Source organism: Seriola dumerili, unplaced genomic scaffold (genome assembly GCF_002260705.1).
Source record: "Seriola dumerili isolate Sdu_G_001 unplaced genomic scaffold, Sdu_1.0 BDQW01000056.1, whole genome shotgun sequence".
NCBI lineage: Eukaryota > Metazoa > Chordata > Actinopteri > Carangiformes > Carangidae > Seriola > Seriola dumerili.
The window spans coordinates 7,885,723-7,908,510 of record NW_019174311.1 but is presented as its reverse complement, the minus strand read 5'-3'; the positions used below and the strand labels follow the sequence as shown (position 1 = coordinate 7,908,510).

Genomic DNA, 22,788 nt, shown 5'->3' with positions numbered 1-22,788 from the left:
GTTTTCAGTACTTATGCTAAGCTTCATTCATTTTACGGACTGCAAGAAAACCAATGTGTATTTCCCAAAATGTTGAATTATTCCTTTCACATTACCACATGAACAAGACCCTGAAAAAGGTAATAAAGTGCTCCTGACAGCGCTACAGCTGATTTGCAGAAGCTTGTTTTTGTAATCAAGAAAATCTTTCCAAAGTATTATGGATGAGAAAAAATAACAGATTTTTAAACCAAAAAACAAATGAGCAAGCTGCCCGAGGCAGCAGAAATAGTTGGCACCACAGAGCAGGCAGAAGAAAATGCCAACCCCATACAAAACAGCATGTCAACAAAAATGAAACAACAATTACTGTAAAGGCTCAACATGTCAGGAGCTGGAGGTAGGACAGGTTTGGACAAAAAGTGAAAGGCAACATAATCCTAATGCCTGGCTCCAGCAATGAGAGTGGTGCCCGGACAAGTATGTAGTAGCACAAAGTGAGTGATTATTTCTAATTTCTATTTATAAGTTAAATGCAGTATGTTATGTCATAGTTCAGAAACATCCAACTTAAAAGAGGCAAATACACCAGAAACTCAGATCAAGGGAAAAAAATGTCTCCATCTGTACCTGCGTGGGTTTTGCTCATTGCCTCTGTCTCCTTTATGCTTGATCATCTTGTAATGACCAATGGCCACTGGAGGGCGCACAATCTTCATGCCAGATAGACGAACTCTGGACAAGCAGCACACAACAGGAGTCAACAGGAACATCAGATTCTCAATCAGAAGGATAAAACTGGAAAACTCAATTTCAGAGTGAGGATAATATTACATCAACAAACCTGGTGCCCAAACATTCATGCTATTTTCTATTACTCAAAGCAATAACACTGCTCAATCTAGGTACATCTAGCCTCTAAAGGTTACATTTAAAAAAAACAGAAACATAAAGAAAACAAACCTAGAATTGTTTGTGATGTATGTGAATAACACCTCCCATATATGATGTATGGAAAAAACTGTGGTTCCCTTTTTCCATCTCTGGTGCTTGTGTCCCACCCCAGTCATCTAAGTCAATCAAAACATGTAAGTACTGTAAATGCCCTTCATATGATAGTTTTTCATTTGCAACCATCATGCAAAAATATTATTAAAAGTAGGGGAGAAGTATTGTAGTTTTGCTTCATTTTACAGTTTGTGCAAGCTTTTGGATTATAATTTTTCTGTTGTATTCAGCGCCACTTATAATAGATTGGCAAATGCTAGAGGAGCCAGAGAGTGGAGAGAGGGGACCAAAGTATCATAGAAATGAGATGAGCTTGAAAACTGCCTGAAAACTGTTAAGCACGCAGCCCAGCCCAAATCTGCGAGCTAGTCCATGCGAGCATACTCACTGAGCCCACTCCAAGAGAAACACAGCAAAGCCACAGCAGTGGGACGGGACATGACGATGAAAGATGATGTTAGGACACATAAAATAAAAGCCAAAGAAAAGAAAAACACGTGACAATAAAACTGCAAACAAAAAGGATGATGGATAGATGAGTAAAGCAAAAGATAGTGAAAGAGTATGGGAAATAGAGAGGCTTAGATGGCCGTGCACGTCGTTGCAGGGTGTGGAGCTCATATTCACCGTCCTCACCTGGCAGCAATGTCATCATCCTCTCCACCCCAGCCCCAGTACTGGTTGGGAAAGCCATTCATCTTCATGTACTGATCTGGGGTTACTGCAGACACCCCACCAAAATACTGCGGGTACGGCAGCCTGGGAGAGTCATATCACCGATGCACAATCTTGAATTTAATGTCTCAGTACAATGCATTTAAACGTAATCAATCCATGTACACACGCACTGCTTTTACCTGTATCTGAACTTGTCCATGGCCACAGACAGGTGTGTGGGGAACTGCTTGTGGCAGGTGTAGGTGTTGTGGTCGTTCTCAGGCAGCAAGTCAACATCATGCAGGAAGATGCAGCTCCAGTCTTCATCTCTGAGGGCCTCCCGCACCCCAACGTTAAGCAGCTTGGCTCGGTTAAAAGTACCATTCCCCCACTGAAACCAGAAACAGAAGCAGGAGAGAACACTTAGTTACACACGAATGTATTGATTTCAAAACAAGCAAAGCATGTGTTAAAGGCCTCTGAGAAGCACTACTTCTTCAGGGCAGACTGGACACAAAAACCAGAAAGTGGCCAGGCTGGAGCTAGCTGCTTAGCATGCTAATTTCAAGGGGAGACAGGAAGTGATGTAAATAGAAACAAAATAAGAGGGTTACTTTCCACCGCTGGAGACAGCTCTTGGCAAGTAAAGGAATGAAGTTTGATGCTGAACTTGCAACGTTTGTTCTAGACTGCTAAGTTAACACCCATTAATGCTAATGTTAGATATGTAGCAATAGCAAAACTTAGAGACAGCTCCTTTATGTGCTCAGAAAACAACCACTGACAGACTTCAGCTCACTCAAAACTCTGCAGTTAACTCTGCTGTTAACCACAACCAAGAGGAGAGAGCACATTGGCCCGGATTCAGTTGCTTTTCACTGGCGTCCTGTTACATTTAGAATTCATTTTAAGGTCCTCCCCCTTATATACAAATGCCTTAATGGGCAAGGACCAGCTGGCTACATAACTAACTCCCTTGTTACTGTTATCTCCAAGAACACTAAGATAATCTACAGCTGGTTTATTGAACGTTCCCCGCAACAACTGTAAATTGGGGATGCAGCCTTTGTCAGTTACGGCCCAAAGCTATGGAACACAACCAATAGATATCCAAGAAGCAGCTCACTAAGTATTTTTTAATAGAAAGCTTAAGACTTATCTCTTCACATTAGCCTTCAGCCAGCTCTCATTTTAATTATTTATTTAGTTCATTATTATTCCATCTCATTTTACATTATTGCTTTTAACATGTTTTTATGTTCATTTATGCACTTACTGCATGCCATTTCTTAAAAGATAAATGTAAAGCACTTTGTGCAGCAATTCTTGTATGAAAGGTGCTATACAAATAAAGTTTATTATTATCATTATTATCATTACACGAGTACATAATGTTGCTCTTAGTCCCAGTAATATCTACATGAGTACCACACCACTTGTATACCAGTTTTACACTAGTATTACGGAGACAGTGCAAGCTATTGATATGATTTTAAACCAGCCTGTGCACACACAAACACTCATACATAACCTGACCTGCTGCACTATATAGATGCTGTAGTGGATCTGCTGTCTCTGCAGGAAGGGGTGGAGGTGGTAGAGCAGGGCACGGAGGTGGGTCTGCCGGTTCCGGTATGGTACCACTATCGCTGTGTGGTGGCGGGGTTCACAGTCTGGAGGCCGATAGCGTCCGCCTGGCATCACCAATGGATTCCTCTGTCTGATGTCCTCCAGAGACAGAGGAGAGGACAGATGGACAGACACAGGTCCGACTGGGGGGGGGGGATAAGTTTCAGTGATACTGTCTGGCTTTTGTCTGACCAATATCTTAGCAGAATACCACACACTAACAACATTCACTGTGCCTTTTACTGGATATGCATGTCATAACAGCACACATTTAACCCCTCCCTCCCTTACCCAGCAGTGGAGAGGGGATCTGGCAGTCTCTCAGTGGTGGTCCTGTGGCAGGGGATCCAGTGCCAGAGTTGCGAGGCGGGGGAGGCGGTACTCCCAGATGACTGAGGTTGGTGTAGACGTCATGAGGTCGAGAGTAATCAAACTCCGGCTCTGTGGTGTGCACCAGGACAGACACCAGGCCTTTGAAACCCCCGAGGGAGAAATAGAGGACAAAGGCAAACTGGAAGCCCACCAGCAAGGCTAGTGTGCACGGGGAGTCCAGAGAGCGCCCAAAGCACGCCATAATAAAATAATTGCGGAAATACAGAGAAATTCGAGGTGGGGAAATTGGTTGGAGGGATAGGAGGAGAAATGGGAAGGGAGAGCAAAGTGGTAGCTGGATGAGGAGGGTGGAGGAAAAGGTAGGATATGAGCAAGGGGAGGCAGAAGGAGAAGGGGGTGGGGGAAGAGGCAGTGCTGTGGACAGGCTCAGATGTGCAAGTGGTGGGGATCCATCTGTAGGAATGGGTAATAGTAGTGATGAAGCTCAGTCAGCACTGCCATCACCTCCTGACCATAGACGTAGCTGAGAGGAAAGAAGAAAATGATTGTTAATTACAATTACTGCTTTTTGTTATTGTTAGTGCATCATATCATTCTAGATGTACCATACCTGATTTTGCAATTGGGTCTAATTAAAACCTGTCCCAGGCCATAAAGGGTTCACTCCACCTCTCTCCTCCTCTTCCCCCTTTCATCATCAAGCTTCTGAAAGAAAATAAGACCTAAGTGAGTAACAATGCAGCAGCAGGTTTGCCTCAGTACTGCTGTGTAGTCCACTGTAAGCTAAATTAAGCTGGGGAATGACAAGCAGCTACAAACAAATGTCATGTCTGCTTCTTTATTTAGAATGGCTTATTCCCAGCAGTGACATTCCATGGGGCGTATAAGGAAGAGACGCCTGATGCCTGCGGCTCAAATTAATCCAACATTACAGTTCCCTGTTTGTCCAAACAATTTCATGCTATAGCATGTCTCCTGAGACTGGAGTCATCAATGGAAGTGCGTCTGAATTTCCTGAGACAGGAAACCAGAATCCAGAGCTATTAGTAAAGGAGGAGAAACAGCGCCATGGTTCTCAGTAGGCTACAGATAGCTTTCCATCCAGGTGATCAGCCTATCAGCATCTACCGTTAGGCCTGTGCAGGCAATCATGTGCAGTATTTACATGAATAAAGCGAAAATATGTCAAAAAAATGTCGCTGGCTACAAGATTGCACAAAGGCAATCTGGCAATTTTGTCATATTAATTCAATACAAGCTCTGCTGCACCAGCCGACTCACCAGCATGTCCCTGCGACATTTCAAATCCAGCCCCCGGCTTCTTCTGACAATCGACAGGCCGCTGCCACCGAGTGGACGCGATGGACCAAAAGATAGCCTATCGTTTTTTGGGGTTTTTTTTTCTTTTTCTTTTTCTTTTCTGATGCTGGTCGCTCCACCTCCTCCGCCTCCTCCTCCTCCTCCTCCTCCTCCTCCTCCTAATCTCTCATCCGAGTCGAAATCACCCCGTAGCTGCTTAGAGAGCGCTGCAGCTGCAGACGCTTTCACACGCAAGAGCATAGCCGCATATCTGTCCAGTGTCAACACAGGCAAGTGCGCTCTGCCTCATCCAAACGCGGCTGTATCATCCAGTCAGATGGGCTGGGGCGCACCGCGGTGACGCACAGGGCGCTATATTTGAAAATGAAAAGGACGTGATGATGTTGCCACGGATGATTGATGCATTTATGTATTTGACCTCGTTAAATCAGTGCTTAACATTATTTATCTGAATGCAGATTAAGTTGAGGAAGCTAGTGTGGGACTTCATACTTGTTACAATATCACTCCACATTATTTTAGCCTGCATGTTGTGGTTATTTAAGTTTATATCATATATATTTGTCATTGTGAAAATGCTGCTACAATGTCTGTAGGATGCAGTGGGAGTTTTTCATTTTGAAAAGTGTTTTTTTTTTTTTTTTTTCCTGTGAAGATTCATCGAGGTGAATTTTCTGCAGATTTCTCTATCACGTTGCTTGATCTTTTTTCCTGTGTGTGTGTGCGGGTGTGTGTGTTCATCTGTGCTGATAGTCTGGTGGGAAAGCATCTCTGAAGAGAGAGTTGCACAATGCAGTAGGTATAGGACCACTCCAGACATTTCTTGTGGCTAAAACAGTTCTGACACAAAACACACACACACACACACACACACACACACACACACACACATCCTCTCAAACTCACTGCTGAAGACTTAAGTGTGTGAACATATGCAAAAATACCATGTTGACCCCATTTGACAAAAAGACTATTTTAACTTTATTTCTCACACGGCATCCAACCCAGGGGCATCAGTTGTTCACTGGCTTAATGCAGCAGGCTAAAAATGTTTTTATTCACATGCAGCAGTAGCTTGTCAGATTACAGAACAGAGACAGGACAGAATACTTATGGCTAAAGTAGTTCCACAAAGGTAAACCCCCCAGTAACCCCCCCAGTAACCCTGAAGCAGGTAAAGCATAACAGAAAAAAAACTGTGCAAAACAATGCATCAACACTACTATTGTTTGTAGCACTATGTGAACACACTGCCTTCATTGTTTCAAAGCAAAGCGGGTGTGTCTTTTCTCTATCTGGGGAAAACCCCCACAACCTCAGTGTCCCCTCAAAAAATACTGTATTAAAGTAACATACAGACAGCATAATATTTAGTAAAGGCACAGAACGGACTCCTTACACAGGCACGCAGGTGCTTCAGTCACCTCAGGTGAATAGGACAAGATGTTTAACTCCGATGAGGGGAACTGTGCCTGTCGGTCTTTTAATCAATCAACTGCCATGACATATACAGAAATGTTGCTTAACTGGTAATAAACATTAACCGAAGTTTCAACTTTTTGTGCAATTGTTTTTGTGTCTGTACGTGATGGAAAACAGCCCCAATTCTGTGACCAGTTGTTTATCAATACAGATTCATGTAATCACAGAGTTGAGGGCCAAATGGCTTCAGACCAGTGAAACGGGGACAATGTGATTGATCTCCCAAATCTGCACACACAGAAAGTCACACAGAGCACCTTTTTATATATATAAAAACATCTATAAAGCAATGCGTTTCTATTTTTTTAACTCATAAACTTAACCAAAAATGTTAATAAAAAGACTTCTATCACAATAAGCTCTATTGTGTGAAAAAAAAAAAAAAAAAAAAAAAAAAAAAAAAATTGGAATGAAATGCTTCACAAGTTTTCAGTACTCATTTTTCATTGATGTAGACCGGGGAAAACATTCTTCTCAGACAGTCTCCTCTGTTTCATCCTTTTCAAATGGTAAAACTCTGATTAAAAAATGCGAAAACTCAGATGAAGTACTACAAGCTCTTTGCTTTCTCTCACTGCCTTCAAGTTGTGTTATTGTATTGATGACTTCTCCTTCTATTTCATCAGTTTATTGCCCATTTCCTCCATCGCTCACCCTCTCTCCAGAAAAAAAAACATTTATAATAATAAAAAATAATCTTCTGCAATATGAACTTCCTTTCCTCTATCTCTCAAGTTTTTTTCATTATTTAAATTATCTGCTCCTCCTCCACCGCCTTCCCCTCACTCTCTCCATCTCTCAGCATCTCCCTGTCTTTACTTTTTGTAGTTGCCGAACTGAATGGCCAGCCGGTCGCTGACACAGCGGAACGTCGCGGGCTGCACCTCCCAGTAGTTGACAGGGTTTGCAAACAGGCTGATGCCGTTATAGAACGCCCTCTTCATCCCAAATCCTCGAGGGCAGAAGTCATCCACAGCCACAAGGCCGATGTTGTTGGAATGCAGGTACACCACCTAGAAAAACAGGAGTTGCAACGTAGAGGGGTGAATAGAGCATCATGTGAAACATTCAGTCTCGGATGCTTTTTTGCGCGTGTTTTAGACTCACCTGGAGGTATTTCATATTTGGGAGGCCTTTGGGAACACGGCTGAGGCGGTTGTTGTCCAGATGCAGCTCTCTCAGCCGGGGCAGGTAGGACAGACTGCCGTTCTCTATGTTCCGGATGTGGTTAAAGCTAAGGCCCAACCTGGAAAAAGTGAGACAAGGAGGGAAAATGTGAAATAGTCAGAAAACTGGGCACTGCACGGTACATTAACTTAACTGTTTAACTGCTTAGTTGAAATGATTCTTATCACTGCAATAAAGTGATATTAAACCAGGTGAGAATTAGAGCCACATCAGCCTGGCAAAGCACCCGCGACCAGAAATAATCCCATTAGCGAATAGAAGTGTGAAGGAAAGAGGTGAAAGAAAACTGGCGCATGAGTTGAGGAGAAACAATTTGAGAGGCACAGCACAGGAGTAAATCATGAAATAAAATAAAAAATGGCTGAATTCAATTTAGATGCTCCAGTTTCAGAGTTCTGGTGTTGTTCATGCCGGCTCACTGTCAGCTGGAGCAGCTGGAGTGGGAAAACAGGTTTACAGTAAACTCATAGTGTTATCCTGCTACTTTTAAGTGGCATGTCAGTGTAGTTCATTTTATCACCCCTAAGGGGCACTGGTGACTGGCAATGTATTTTTTTTTATTTTTTCAAACAACAGGATCATTAAGCAAAGCCCTCAGGATGAAAGCAATGGATTATGGGTAAAAAATGAGTATGATGTTGTGGTGTGGAAGGTACCTGTACAGGTTTTTGTAGCGGCTCAGGTCCTCCAGTTCTACAGCCTGGATCTCGTTGTGGTCCAGATGAAGCTCATTGAGACTCTCTGGGAGATCTGAAAGACAGACGCTGTATCTGTAATACTCCACTTCAGGGTGAGATTTGATTTTGTGCCTCAGCTGTCTGTTCCTCTTTGTGTCTTAAAGGTGACATTTTGAGAAAAACACTTTGTCACTTTCTTAGAGTTGACACCACTGTTGCATCGGTCAGTTATGAATCTACAGCCAGCAGCCAATTAGCCTAGCTTAGCATAAAGACTAGAAACAGGGGGAAACAGCTAGCCTTGCTCTGTCCAAAAGTGAAAAAAAAAAAAAAAAAATCACCCATCAGCACTTTTAAAGCTCACTAACACATTATATGTCATGTGCTGGCAGGAGGCAGTGACTTCCTGGAGTCAGTGGTTGTTACCATGCCGTTGTCTGGCAACCAGCGGAGACTCCATTGTACAGATTAAATGAGTAATATACTTTATACAATGTTAATTATGGAGTTTTAGTGAGCAGATTTTTTTTAATCTTTGGACAGAGCCAGGCTAGCTGTTTCCCCTGTCTCTTATCTTTATGTGGGACATTGATAAGACAGTGGGCTGCTGGCGATAGCTGCATATTTACCGTACAGTTATAAGAGTGGCATTGATCAAAGCGTATTTCCCAAAATAAGTATTTCCTTTAAACAATGTAATGCATATATGTTACCATTTTAGCCACACAGAGGGGTTGTTACCTTTTGGCACTCCTGTCAGTCTGGCCTCAGATATACGCAGATAATTCAGTTTCAGTCCCTTGAAGGCTCCAGGCTCAAAACCACTGTTGTGGATGGGGTTCGCTCCCATTTCTGCAAGATAAAGGGAATATTTGTGGCACGTCAAAATACAGTCCCTTTAATCTTCAAAATCCAGTGCCAGTGCTATAAAGTAGCAAAAGCGGCGGTAAGCACCACAGAATATAGCCTAGATTCACTGAAGTCATCAGCATTTCTGACCTATGCAGTTCATGTTGACCAGCCCTGCGAAGGCTCCAGCTGCCACCTTCTTGATGCGGTTCTCATGGATCCGCATCTCAACCAGAGAGGGAGGCAAGTTCTTGGGGATAGTGGTCAGCAGGTTTTTGGAGAAGTACAGCTTCTGCAGGTGCTTGAGAGGGGCAAATGCTCTGGGGTGGACTTTGGAAATATGGTTATTCCTCAGGGACAGACCCTGAAATAAAAAAAATTAAAATTAAAATAAAAAAAAAAACAGTAACCCAGGAGGATCCAATTTCAACACCCATGTTATGCGACCTGTGTGAAAACATCAGTAGCACCCAAACAGTCAGAAAATGAAAAGAAATTGATACACAGAATGCACCAAAGCTTGTTACTCAGTCTCTAGTGAATGTGTCTGAGTAAATTAAAACAGATCCAGAAACAGTTCACAGCAGTCTATCATCTAGCAGACTGTCTCTCCACCTGCGCTGGCTGAGAGATGGAGACAGATGTAGGCTGAGGTAAACAGACCTTAATAGAGAAGTTATTGTATAATGTCATGTCGGGAGTTTCCAAAGCTGCCAGACTTAATATTGCTTTTGGTCAGTGCTCTTGAATGCGTGTCAGGAGTGAGCAAAGCTTTTCTGCTAAGAGAGCTTGAATACTCCCATTTGGCTTCAGGCTCAAACTTTAATACAATTAAAGCTCTCAGGGCGAAGGGCGGTGGAGGGTGAAAAAGAAAGGAAATGAACCTGTAAATCCCAGAGGAAACTGAGGGGTCATAATCATATTTCACAGTACTGAAGCCAATAGAAGCTGAGCTGAATCAGTTGCACATCCTCGAGAGGTGCTGAGCTGACGCTGTACAGGACACCATGAATGTGACCAGACTGTGTGTGTCTCTTACATATAAGTTAGTGAGGCCTTTGAAGTCATTCTCTGTAAGCTCAGTGATGCGGTTGTTCTGCAGGTCCAGGAACTTGGTGTCCTGAGGAATATTCTTTGGCACCTCGGTCAGACCTGAAGACAAGACCAATAAAAACACAGGAGGGAATCATATTCCATTAAATGCTTCCATGGGTGACTGTGAACCAACACCCAGTGGGCAAACTCTTAGGATATCTTAGTCAGACACAGACTTTGGAAAATAAATAGTCACTGTGTGTTTTAAAACCTCCATCAGGCCTAAAAATTAAACCAGTCACACTCCCACACATCGCAAATGAGCACTTTGGGCTCCTCGTCTATTACTTTAATGAGAGGTGGACATACACACAACCATGGAGGTCACACACACACAGACGTCAAAGCAAGACTTAACTAACATTACTGGTCTGTCACTGTCAAAGACATGCACACACACACGCACGTACACACACACACACACTTCTCACACAGACAGACACACAAATTCCCTTCACACCAGATGGGGACACCAGATGTTTCCCATCTGGTTTCCATTTGACAGAAGTCGCATAGGATGTGACTTAAATACCTTCAGCGAAATCACACATCAAATGGAAGGGAGACGGGCGCAACCCAGACACACACACACACACACACACACACACACACACACACACACACACAGAGAAATGCAAGCTGTGTGCGACAATGTGTGAGCGGTGGAGCTGCACTTGCGTTCGGGAACAATAGTGTTTTTAATTTCGGCTTCTTTGAGACTGTAAACACCTGCTGAGGAGTAGAGTGGCGAAGAAGTAGTGAAAACGTGCGGTTGTCAACTTCAGTGACATAGCATAAACACGAAAAGCCGTTATGGTCAAGGTTGCTTATGAATATTGTTTACCAAGCAATAAATTGCATCCAGGCTAAGAACGGGTTACGAAAACGTGGACAGTGTTAAGAAATACACCTGCATTATTCCACCCGGGGATCTCCCTGGAAAAGTGACTCAGCAGACGCACAAACACAGCAACCAGAGGTCATTAGCAAGACCACATCACAGAGCCACGTCGACGAGTGTATCAGATGCGGTAAGTGGCACAGACAGGCCACGGTAAGCGAATCCTCTACAGGGGCCCGACCTCATCCCCGACCACGACCATGATGCAACCAGGCGTGCTGGAGAGAGAGAGAGAGAGAGAGAGAGAGCGCCAGCTGTCCCACTGGGATCCAGTCTGCCACCAAACCACATCTGACCCGCATGACTCTACCCAGAGCTGTCCATCTAGAGTTAAGTTTAGATATATATGGCTTTGGCTGCACTGCGCCACACCCTCCATGTCACCACACAGGATCAAACCCTCAGCAGTTTCCTCTGTTCAAACCCTGTCCTCGCAGTGCTGAGAAATCTGGTGCAGTGGCTGAAGAGGCCTCGTCCAAGAAATTGAACAGCAAAATAGATTCATTAGTTGTGGGTGAAAGATCAAGTTTCAATCCGAAAATACAGTTTAAATTATAAACCAGATTCCGTCTCTGTGATTTACTTTTCTCCTTACTGTAATGAAGTTATTACAGCTGCTGGGAGAGCAGTGCGACTCCAAAAGGTGCAGAATGTTGTTGTGGTAGGAAATATTTACCTTCCAGTCAAACACCTGCAGCTTTTCGACAGGCATCCTGCCAGCTGGAAACCTTTAGATTAGTATGCCTGCATCAAACCTAACAGACATGATCAACAAACCTGAAAAAAAAACAACTTTCACCCTGATTAAGGTGAATCCCTTAACCCTCCAAACCCCCAAACCACAGCTCTTCACCCATATCTGCCACAAATCTCAAAGCCTTCACCACAAACTGACAAAACTAGCACCCTCCTAAACCCCAGCGCCCCTCAACACAAATACCCGACATCATGCTGGGATGCACGCTGAGAGGAGACAGACGCCACCGCCAAAATACATGTGTTCTAAATAAGCACTTGACATCTCGGAAATTATATGCTTCCACATTTACCCGCTGCAGAAAGAACCAGGGACAGTAAATATATAGAGCTTGTAAAATGATGATTTGACAAAACCATTAAATCTAAAGACAGACAGTTTATTAGAGTTAAATAGCCAGTATAATGTGAGGAATCTTTATATCCATAAATAAGATGGAGTTAAGTGTCTTTGGTCCTGTAAGAATAGACAAGCATGTACTTATAATATCTACAGTTGGTAAATTGGAGTGTATGTTTTATATGGAAACATGACTAAAATTAAATCACAGACAGACTGTAAAAGCACCATCAAAGTCATATTTTGAGGTAGGTTGTGTTTTGATTCGTCAGGAGGGAGCAGAATATTTTTGTGTCATAACGGTAAATATTCATAATCCTCGCATCATCTTGATTCAAATACACTTTTTTTTAACTTAATCAAACATTTTTCTTTTAATCCTCCATCCATGTTTAAATCCCTGTCGACTAAGTCATTCTTCCTTCCATCCTCCCTTCCTGTTTTGGGTTTCTATTAAACATCCTGCCCACGTCCCAAAAACAACATGAAACAGCTACTTAAAGACAGTAAGGATATTATAAACTCCTCCCATTAAAGTGTCCCTTTTTTTTTCTCCAGTTACTCCTGTGTCTTTCTCTCTAAATCCCCCTTTCTCGCTCTTGATCCCTTTTTGTATTATTTTCTCTTCCTCCTCCCTTCCCTTGATTCAGTCTTTTTCTCCTTTTCCCCTCAAACCGTTTCTCTCTTCCTCTCCCACCCAGTATCTACACACAAAATCTGGAACACAAAATCCCTCAAAGAGATGTTTTCCCTTGTGAAAATACACCAGCGTTATCCTGAGGGAGAAATTCCTCCCTTAGATAATACACCAAAGGGGGGCTTTATTCTCTGGAGCTACGAAAGACATGCAAGGCTCAGGTCATGCTCACTCTCTCTGCCATTCAACTCATTTGTTTTCCTTTCTGAACCTCCTGCCACACACACACACGCTGAGAAACGATGACAAAGCGTCACAAACATGCGTCTCTGTTGCTCTCACACACTCTCACTGACCGAGGTCAGAGCACTGCACGACCCTGAGATGGCAGTGGCAGCCGAAGGGGCACATGTGCATGTCAGGGGTGGGGATCTCGTCCGTGGCCGAACCCTCTTCCTCGTCCCTCATCATCGCCATCATGCCGCCGCTGTCCATACTGTCCATGGCAAAATCCCAGAAGCCCCTCTGCTCGAAGGGCAGGGCAGAGGTGGGGGAGAGCAGCCGGACCACGCATAGCAAGAGCAGGAGGGAGCAATGTGGCAACATCTTTTACTTACACACCTGAGAAAACAGAAGGAGGAGGGAGGGAGAGCAGTGTCAGTTTTTATTGAACATAAATGTGGACATTCAGTTGCCACATATCAGGTAAACCAGACTAATACAACAGTCCTGCAATAAATCCTACATTATCAAAGCTTTGAATGTTTTAGTTTAACTTGTTTTAGAAGGGTGGATCAACTATATGATCATTCTAGAGGCTGTAATATGTGGCGCCATTAAATTGTATTGCATTATACCGATATAATTTTGTCCATTCTTTTTATGTCAATAAGGGTAGATGAGAAAATGTGCACTGGGATGTTGAAAAATGAGAGAAAAAACAATGAAAAATTGCATCAGCAATAGACTTCCCCAAACCCCCGGGAGCCCCAGACGCCCGGGGGCCCCAGAAGCCCCAGAAGCCCCAGAAGCCCCAAGTTCAATCTGTGTAAACTAATTTTTGTTAGAAAATTTGCTAAACTATATCAACAATCACCAAAGGAGCATTATTACTTAATTATTTTAGTTAATATTGTGCTTTAATGGTGCATACCTAAATACCTGAATGTTCCAGAAGAAAAACGGGCAGAATGTGTTGCATGAAAGTGCAATGAGGGCTATGAAATAACTGTAACACAGGGCACAGGTAGCAGTCAGTGATAAATGGACATTGAAATATTATGAAATGGTCTGCTTATCCTTAATTACAAAGCCCTATTGTTTACACCACACCTAACAGGCAGAATAGGAGCTGGAGGCTGGGGAGGAGAAGTGCACTCATTCCCCCTGGTAGACTTGCCAGGAACCGACTCTGGGAATGAAAGTCACTTTAACCACACTGACGAAATGTCACTGTCTGCTTCCTGCACAGGAGAGCAAGTCTCTTCTCACTGGCCAATCAGATAGTGTGGAGGACATCACCTCAGCGGTGGAAAACTTTATTCCTGCAACTAAACAGTCAAACAAAGCCGCCATTCATTTAGAGGGGAAACTGGGTGTGCAAGACCAAGTGAGAATGTGCGAGAGCGTGTGTGTGTGTGTGTACGTGCATGCACACGTGTTCGAGTGTGTATGCATGTCATGAAACACAGACACAGCCATGATGTCATAGCTGAGCACACACTCACGGCTAATTGAGGTCACCAGACATGCGAGCATGTGTGTGCCCATTTGCTTGCTTTCTTTATCCCGCCTGCACTGACCTAGCTAACACTTCAACGCAGCCACTCAACCTAAAACCTAATTCCGAGGAAAAACAAATTATTACCAGGCCAACTGATCCCTTCAGCAGGAAACTGTGACCCTTAACCTGAAGCTAAACCTATGAAGTAAAGCCCAGTCCTACACTGGATGCAGGCGTGAACTATAACCTTATAATCTCTAGCCTTGTCCTGTTAATTCCTCCTCTGATCCACCACTCCGTAATCCTACTGAGGCGCGGAAAGTCTTGATGCCAGTTGTTAGCGTATATTTCAGAGAGGTTTAAGGATCTGTCGCAACATGATCGGGTGTTCATTGGAAGCAAGAGGGAAGCAAATTTTGGCTTTCAGCATTGTCGGGACCGATTGATGAAAGGAAAATGGAGGAGTGGAGGTTCAGAGAGAGATTGACAACATAATAGAGCAAGAAAAGAAGAAGATGAAGGACTTTTTTTTTTACCAGAGGTCTTAAAGTGAAATTTATATCTTTTTGTGTTGCTAAATTCTCTCAATCTTGTTCCTCTACGAAATGTGACACCATTTAAATACTCGCTTGATCTTTGCCCTTGTTATTTCACTTAATGTCCCAGGATATTTCTGGTAGCACTGAGTGTTCACAAGACTTCAAATGGCCTAAAAGGGAGGCTACAATAATAAAACTGGTGAGGGGCTTCAAGGGCTTTTTAATGTTGGGGAAATGCTTCTCATTCCACCCTTCATAAAAAATGCAAAAGTAGAGCCTTAACAAAAACACTTCACAAAGAAACCCGAGAATGTGGTTCAGAGTAATACATCACAGTGTGTGGGAGATGAATTAACAACACATGCTTATCAATTCAACTTCAGCAGTTACTGACCACATTCATAACCTCACATATGCAAAATTCAGCTTCAAGCCCTGAACTACGCAGGACATCCTGTGCATGAGAAATGTTCTATTATCCGTCTCTGCCTATTTCACTTTAAAGCTTCTTATGCAATCCTCTGCAACTGTGAAGCATTTTCCCCTCGAGTCAAAGAAATAAAAATAAAAAATTATTTAGGGACATTAAAATCTGTAAGACAAAGAGCCTGTGCATAATGTGGACCTGGCCTGGAAGAATGAATAAGTGGCCCCTGCAGTCTGCTCCCTGCAATAAAAATAGCTGCCAAATTATACCATTTTGCAGAAAATAAAAACCCCACTGGCCTTGGCTTGGCCAGAAAAATGCAGCCAAGAGGACACGGCTAGGGCATATATAGTCAGCATCACACAATGACACGCAACACACAAAGACACATTAAAAGAGCTGGAACACACACAGAAGAACACCACCGGACTTATTCACACACCTACAATTTCTGCATTTTGTGCCGTACAACTTTACGGGAAATATCACAAGCATGTATTGTAAATCTAAAAATGTGACACTCTGCGGAGACATTTGTCTGCTATTTGTAGAGATGTGGTAGTTGATAGAGATTTGCAGACAGAGGTGCTGAAGATGATGGCTGAGGGGGGAAAAAAGAAGGAGACAGGAACAAGAACAGTCTATCATCATCCAGGAATGACACATATAAGGCTACTATAAACACAACATGACGATAAGTCTAAACTACATCCCACAATCAAGCAGCCTCTCTGGCTGTAATAACCACTTTTATCAAGCCCTTGTGTGTATGAATGCATTTCCTCTCCCACCACTTAAACTGTGAGCCGTCAAACATCCGGTCTGAGACGAAAACAAACCAAAGGCTTCTCTCTTAATTGTTGTTGCCTCGGCTCTCCTCCCAGCCAAAGGCCAGAAGTGGTTTAATGGGTAGATGGATGGATGGGTGGCTATTCCTGTCTGTTTGTCTCCAAGGTGCTGTGTGTCGGGCAGCGGCGAGGAGGATGTGAGTGATGCAGCTGCTACCAGCAGCTGCATCACAGGTGGTACTGTCTTTGCAGTAACATCTCTGCCGCACTATGTGGCAAGACGTATGTGGAAACTGTATGTGAAAAGCCCTGTAAACGGGTGTGTATCTAACACCTGCGAGCCTGGCTTTATCACTCACCTCACTAATGCTGTTGAACGGGAACAAAGCCCTGTTCAAAGCCAGGTTCAAAAATCACGTGAAAAGCCTTTTAGAAGAGTGGAGGCTGGTACAGCAGCGTGGTTAATGCCATGGTATTGAAACGACATTCAAGTGGGGTGTCGTGTCCAAATACTTTTGGCCACATAGTGCCTTCTCTCTCATCTAGAGCAATGACTATTTTCCTTCAGTCAAATAGAGGAGCAGGAGGAAATTCCCCACCCTGAGTCAAAGGTGTGTCAGCTTATACCCAGTATGTATGCGCACGCGCACGCGCATGCGCACACACACACACACACACACACACACACACACACACACACACATTATATGACTGTCTGCACCTCTTAATGTGGTTGAAGTTGTCATAAAAGGCAACAGAAGACAGACACTTTTATGAAGAGAGGAATTCCAGTGGTTTACTGCTGGATTAGAAAGTTGAAGATACAACAGAGAGATAATGAGAGAGGATTCAGACACGGATGAATGGATGGATAGATATATCGACTGATAACAAAAAAAAAAAACAAAAAAAAAAAACAGCAGTGTCAGTGGAAGCCCCATCTGGTGAACAATCCACTCTACAAGTGTATCATTTGTTTGAGTTTCCCACACTGGGTGCCAGAGATTAGCTTTACATTTCCTATATACACTATCCATCAAGTGGTGGGTACTTGTCAGCCCTCACATCCACCGCAATTACTTTGATGTGCCTAGAGTTCCCACAAAGCGGCCTTTGCCCTTGTCAAGCTAAACAAACATATATTTAAGCTATATGCTCTGTGTGTTGCCAAGAATAATCATCTCCTCGCGAGACAACACACAGTGTTTGTTCTCCCATGACCACAGTCAGGAGAAAGGCAATCACTACTACCTCCCACCTAGTCACACACAACACCCCCCCCCCCCTTCTTCTTTTGACTCTCATGAATTGCTGCCACCTCTTCTCAGCAGAGAACGTTTTAATTGGTACGACCGCAAAAATCATCAGATTTTATGTGCACATAACCCCTTTTTATGACTGCACGGTTTATTCACAGCTGCTGTTCTTGTCTGAACCCTTTGGCACCGCCGTGAACTCGCAGAGCTGGAGGTGCCAAGATCCATTGCTAGATCGATCAAAGACATCAAAATGCTGGCTCACTTTATCCCGTGTATTCATATTTAGGAGAAGCTCAGCTCCTCGGGGCGTGCTGGCAGTTGTGCGAGCGGAGTTAAGGTGGGGCACAGAGCTTTACCAAAAGTGCCAGCTGGCGCCACAACGCTGGTTTATTGGCAGCAGCCACGTCAACACTCAGCGCCGATTACCATCACATGGTGGCTCAGACTGATCAAGGTGCTGACTGAGCACTAAATCTTTGACATGGCTTAGTATTGTGTTGCAGAGAATAAATCTTTGGCTGGAGTCACTCCGTCGGATATGCGTTTGTTTTCAGTTAGAGTTTTGTGTTTCTTCCCTAACCCATCATGTTTTTCTGAGCAGGATCCAAGCTGTAATAAACTGTGACTCCTAAAAAAACACAAATGTAAGACTCACACATATGTTGGCTTGTGGGAATGCAACACATACTCACATGTACAAACACACACACACACATAAACCATCTTTGTAGTTTAGTCACAAAATCTGAGGTGCAACTCCAAAATGATCTGGTCATTTTTCAGACCCCCTTCATTTCCTTATGCCATGTGTCCTTCACCTCCACACATGTGAACACACACAAGTACACACACACACACACACACACACACACACACACACACACACACACACACACACACACACACACACACACACACACACGCTGTTAGTGCTAGGCGGGTCCGGTAGGAGCATTCGGGTGGAGTTAACTGCCCCAGCGGCTGTAATTTGGTGACTGCTATCCCTAAAAAAAGGAACTGTTTGGCAGCTTCTCTGTTGCCGCCAAGCTTGGATGTGGTGGCAAGCTGCTCAGCGCTGCAGGGACAAGGCCTAACCGGAGCAGAACAGAGAGCAGAGCTACACAGAACAAAAAAAAAAAAAAAGAAAAGAAAAAAAAGGGTGAAATCAGTTAACAGCAGGGGTACAGCTGATCTGAGCATCCATGTCTGTGGTGGGCAGATGAGCCTCATTCAGAGTATGTGAAGCATTCCAAAGTTTGTGCCAGTTATAAGTGGGCTGTGAATACAGACTTTAAACAATGGCTGCCTTTTGACAAACCAAAATGGACCAGTCAGCGGATTTTATTGTCAAGACATGGCATGGACAAGATTTCCAGAGCACAAATTTAATTATAACTTAAATTCAAAAATTGCAAGAGTAAGGGAAAACATGTAACCACTGATTTGGCATCAAACTAAAACTGATCAATGATGGCGCGCAGGGAGGAATACGGAGCTAGAGGGGCAGCCGTGGGCTAGGGGAGTTAAGACGGGAAAGGTAGAAAACTGAAATAAAGCACTGAGGTTGAGTGTTGAGACAGACAGGTGGATGGACAGACAGGGCAGCGAGAAGCACAGAACAGACAGACGAGCAGGTGTAGGGGTGGTCAACCCACAGGCTGGCTAATAGGCAGTCAGACAGGAAAGTCAGGAAACAGACAGATTTAAACCATCATTTTGACTGTCTGACCATTGACTCCGGAGTCTGACTAACACTGTTTGCTCTCTCTTTGTACAGTAAGGTTACTCAGTTAAATAGACTGGTATAAATGGCTCATACATGGTAGTTAACCATTGCCGGACATGAAGTCATCAGCATAAGACAGAATGGGGCCACAGAGAGAGAAGGGGTGGGGGTTTGGGGGGTTGGGGGGGGGGGGTGCTTTCTTAAAAAGGACTGTATTTGTTTGCATCATGTTATACAAAGTAAAACACGGCAAAGAAAAGAGAGCAAGCTATAATAATCTCCCTGCCAAATAAAGTTTTCCCAGGCCACAGTTCTCTCAACACATTTCAATATGAACCCTGTGTGTGTGTGTGTGTGTGTGTGTGTGTGTGTGTGTAGAGAGAGGCTGAATTTGAGGGCAGCGCAGGCCTGTATACCAGAACGGGTTGACTTGATTGGCACGTTTCACTATAATTATTCTCCCTAAATGACGATGCAGGGATGGAGGTAAAAGTCTTGTTATAAAAGCCCATGTGTTACATTCAGAGCCTGATGGTGAGAGAATTTAAAAAAAAAAAAAAAAAAGTGCGTTGATCTGAGGATAAAGTGAGCGGAAATGAAAGGTTCGCCTAATTATTATCTCGCCCTCCAATGATCACTCCTGTTGAAATTCTTTGGAGACTCGTTGCGCCATCTAGTGTTACTGCTGCGTCAGAGCTGACCCCGAAAAAACCGCAGCATCAGATGCGCCATGCACATGATGGAACAGGTTGCATCAAATGGCAAAAAAAGAATAGTGATAGTGTTTTACATTATTGAGAGGAATAACTAATTAGTAAGATATAAATTTAGCAGGTAAGTTGGTGGAAACGACATGACAACTTTAACAAACATAAAAGTTCACAACATAAATCTTAAAGCAAAGTTTAAAAAAGTTTTAGCACAAAGAGTTTATGGCTACTTTGTGTGCTACTTTTTGAATTCAGTTGATTTCACTACAATATTGCAACAGCATAAAAGTTTCTAAATAAAACATTAACTTTGCAATTTCTCACGTTGAAATAACCCCGTCAAATTAAAAGATTAAACATGATATATAATGAAAAAAATAACCCATCTCCCCTACCTTTTGGATAGAGATAAGAAATTAATTCCAAAAAATTGATTGAAGGGTGTTTTTTTTTTTTTTTTTTCCTTTCCCTCTGTGCGTCAGATTATCCTGGAGATTAAAAAAAACAAAACAAAAAACAAATATTGTCCTATATGTTCATCACATTTAGGGATAATTGCAGTATTTCCCTGTGGTCCTCTGACATCCAGTCGCAGCTCCTCCGCCACTCTGTGCCACTGCGAACCGCGTCAGGGAACCGTGTGTGCGCGTTTCAGTCCAAACCGAGGAAATGACTGAGAGCCGGGGGGGTCGAGCCCATAAAGTTAACAAGCCAGCCTCCTTTTTGGATGGAGGAAAGAGGAGGAGGAGAAGTAGTGGGGGGAGCGGCCTGGGCACAGTACTTCTGTGCTATTACAGTAGCTGTTACAGTAAAACTGGTTGGATTTCAGTATTCCTGTGATAATCTATGTAGTGACAACATACAAACATCACAGATAACTTTACAATATTATATGGATGATATTAAGGTATATATCTTTTTATATTGCAGCTAAATATGCAGCTTATGCTAAAATCATTTAAATTAAATTTCCCCTCATCAGTGTATACTCCATATCCCATAATCAAAGCAAACAGAATTTAAGAATTAAAAAAAAAAAAAAAAAATCAAATTTATTAAAAAGGAAACATTGACGTAAGTATTCAGACCCTTTACTTAGTTGAAGTACCTTTGGAAGGGATCACAGCCTCCAGTCTTAAGATGCAGCAATCCTTGCACATGTTGATTTAAGGATTTTCTGCCAGTCTTCTCTGCAGATCCTCTCAAGCTCTGTCAGGATTGGAAGGGGGCCGTCGGTCGACAGCCATTTTCAGGTCTCTGCAGGTCTTGTTGGAGGGCGAACCTTCAGCCCTATGCAGTCTGACGTCCTCAGCACCCTGGATCAGGTTTTCCTCAAGGATATCTCTGTATATTTTGTTCCATTCAGCTTTCTCTCGACCCCGACCAGTCTACCAGTTCCTGCTGCTGAAAACCGCCCCTACGCCATAATGCTGCCACCACCACCACCATGCTTCACTATGTGGATTGTATTCTGCAGGTGAGGAGCACAAATAGGTCTCTGATCGGTCTCTGATCGGTCTCTGATCTGATGAAACTGAGACTCAGCCAAATGGCTCAGTCTCAGTTTTATCAGATCAGAGAGTCTTGTTTCTTAGGGGCTTTTTTGTGAACTTTCTGTGAGGAGAGGCTCCTGTGTGTTCACTCTGCCATAAAACCCGGATTGGTGGAGCACCGCAGTGATCATTGTCCTTCAAGAAGTTTCTCCCATCTCCACACAGGGTCTCTGGAGCTTGTCCAGGGTGACCATCAGGTTCTTGGTCACCTCTCTTACCAAAGGCCCTTCTCCCCCGATTCTGCTCTGATCTGCATTGTCAGCTGTGAGACCTTATATCGACAGGTGTGTGCCTTTTCAAATCGTGTCCAATCAGTTGAATTGACCACAGGTGGTCTCCAATGAAGGTGTAGAAACATCTCAAAGATGATCAAGAGAAATCGGAGGCACCTGAGCTAAATTTAAAATGTCACAGCAAAGTGTCTGAATACATATGTCAATGTGATATTTCAGTTTTTCCTTTTTAATACATTTGCAAACAATTCTGTTTTGGTTTGTCATTACTGAGTGCAGATTGATGAATGATTTTAGTAACAACATGAAGGGGTCTGAATACTTTCTGAATGCACTGATACCAAAAACATATTCTAAATCCTAAGGTGCAGGGGGATGGGCCTTCCCTAATGTAATCCAATAATCATACAGTAATTCCTCAAAATTTTAGCCTTAAAAATATAATATATAATAACTCTACCCTGACACAGTGTCAAAAGATTTGACATTATTGTCTACAAGCTGAGTATCCAGGGAAAGGCTGATGTGCTGGATTTCATTATGTTAAGGGCTATTCTTGTTATTTTTGGAAATATTACCAATACCAAAAAGAAAAAGAAAAAAAAGAAAGAAAAGAAAACACTTTCCCAGTAGGAATATCTTAGTGATGTTTCTCCAAGAAGAAGAAAGAGAAGAAGACAATGCACTTCATTTGAACTTTTGTGTCTGAGGTCTGTAATTGCCATATTTAATTGCTTTTGAAGACAATTTAGAGAACACGGGACAATGTAATTTTAGCACTGCCAGTTAAAACACAAGCTGATGCATGGCACCGTCTGAAACATCTCAGACAGACTCCACTACAGTGCAGTCGCAATATACAGTACCGCCATGAGGGAAACCAAAGTAAGCAGTTTATTGTGGCTCCTATAATGAAATATTACAGCAGAGAGCAACAAAAAGTGTGTCTTCATGCAATAGTATTAAAACACTCTCTCTT

At 43.1% G+C, this 22,788-nt stretch overlaps 2 protein-coding genes across 2 annotated transcripts in view; both read right to left on the bottom strand.

The window, feature by feature from the left end:
- Nucleotides 1–4,978, bottom strand: part of b4galt3 (beta-1,4-galactosyltransferase 3) — a 14,520-nt gene extending 9,542 nt beyond the window's left edge. Inside the window, exons 1-7 of the mRNA XM_022741838.1 lie at nt 4,888–4,978; nt 4,217–4,311; nt 3,565–4,129; nt 3,181–3,416; nt 1,845–2,035; nt 1,624–1,746; nt 610–714 (exon numbers count right to left, since the gene is read on the bottom strand). Of these exons, the coding sequence (XP_022597559.1) occupies nt 610–714; nt 1,624–1,746; nt 1,845–2,035; nt 3,181–3,416; nt 3,565–3,847 (938 nt within the window). The 5' untranslated portion in view covers nt 3,848–4,129; nt 4,217–4,311; nt 4,888–4,978. The remainder of the gene's footprint in view (nt 1–609; nt 715–1,623; nt 1,747–1,844; nt 2,036–3,180; nt 3,417–3,564; nt 4,130–4,216; nt 4,312–4,887) is intronic.
- A 905-nt stretch (nt 4,979–5,883) lies between these two features.
- bgn (biglycan) lies at nt 5,884–20,691 on the bottom strand. The gene is made up of 8 exons (XM_022741672.1): nt 20,419–20,691; nt 13,208–13,472; nt 10,162–10,274; nt 9,273–9,486; nt 9,015–9,125; nt 8,253–8,346; nt 7,516–7,654; nt 5,884–7,421 (listed from the first exon to the last, which is right to left on the bottom strand). Exons 2-8 carry the CDS (start codon nt 13,455–13,457, stop codon nt 7,224–7,226), a joined length of 1,119 nt encoding a protein of 372 aa, XP_022597393.1. The 5' UTR covers nt 13,458–13,472; nt 20,419–20,691; the 3' UTR covers nt 5,884–7,223.
- Nucleotides 20,692–22,788: the final 2,097 nt, after the last annotated feature.

What these genes read in the sequence shown, in the direction of transcription:
- bgn (XM_022741672.1), bottom strand. Translation starts at nt 13,457, where the DNA reads ATGTTGCCACATTGCTCCCTCCTGCTCTTGCTATGCGTGGTCCGGCTG. An exon ending in GGTCAACATGAACTGCATAG is followed by an intron (nt 9,126 to 9,272) that starts GTCAGAAATGCT and finishes TTTATCTTGCAG; the next exon opens with AAATGGGAGCGAACCCCATC. An exon ending in CAAATATGAAATACCTCCAG is followed by an intron (nt 7,422 to 7,515) that starts GTGAGTCTAAAA and finishes CTGTTTTTCTAG; the next exon opens with GTGGTGTACCTGCATTCCAA.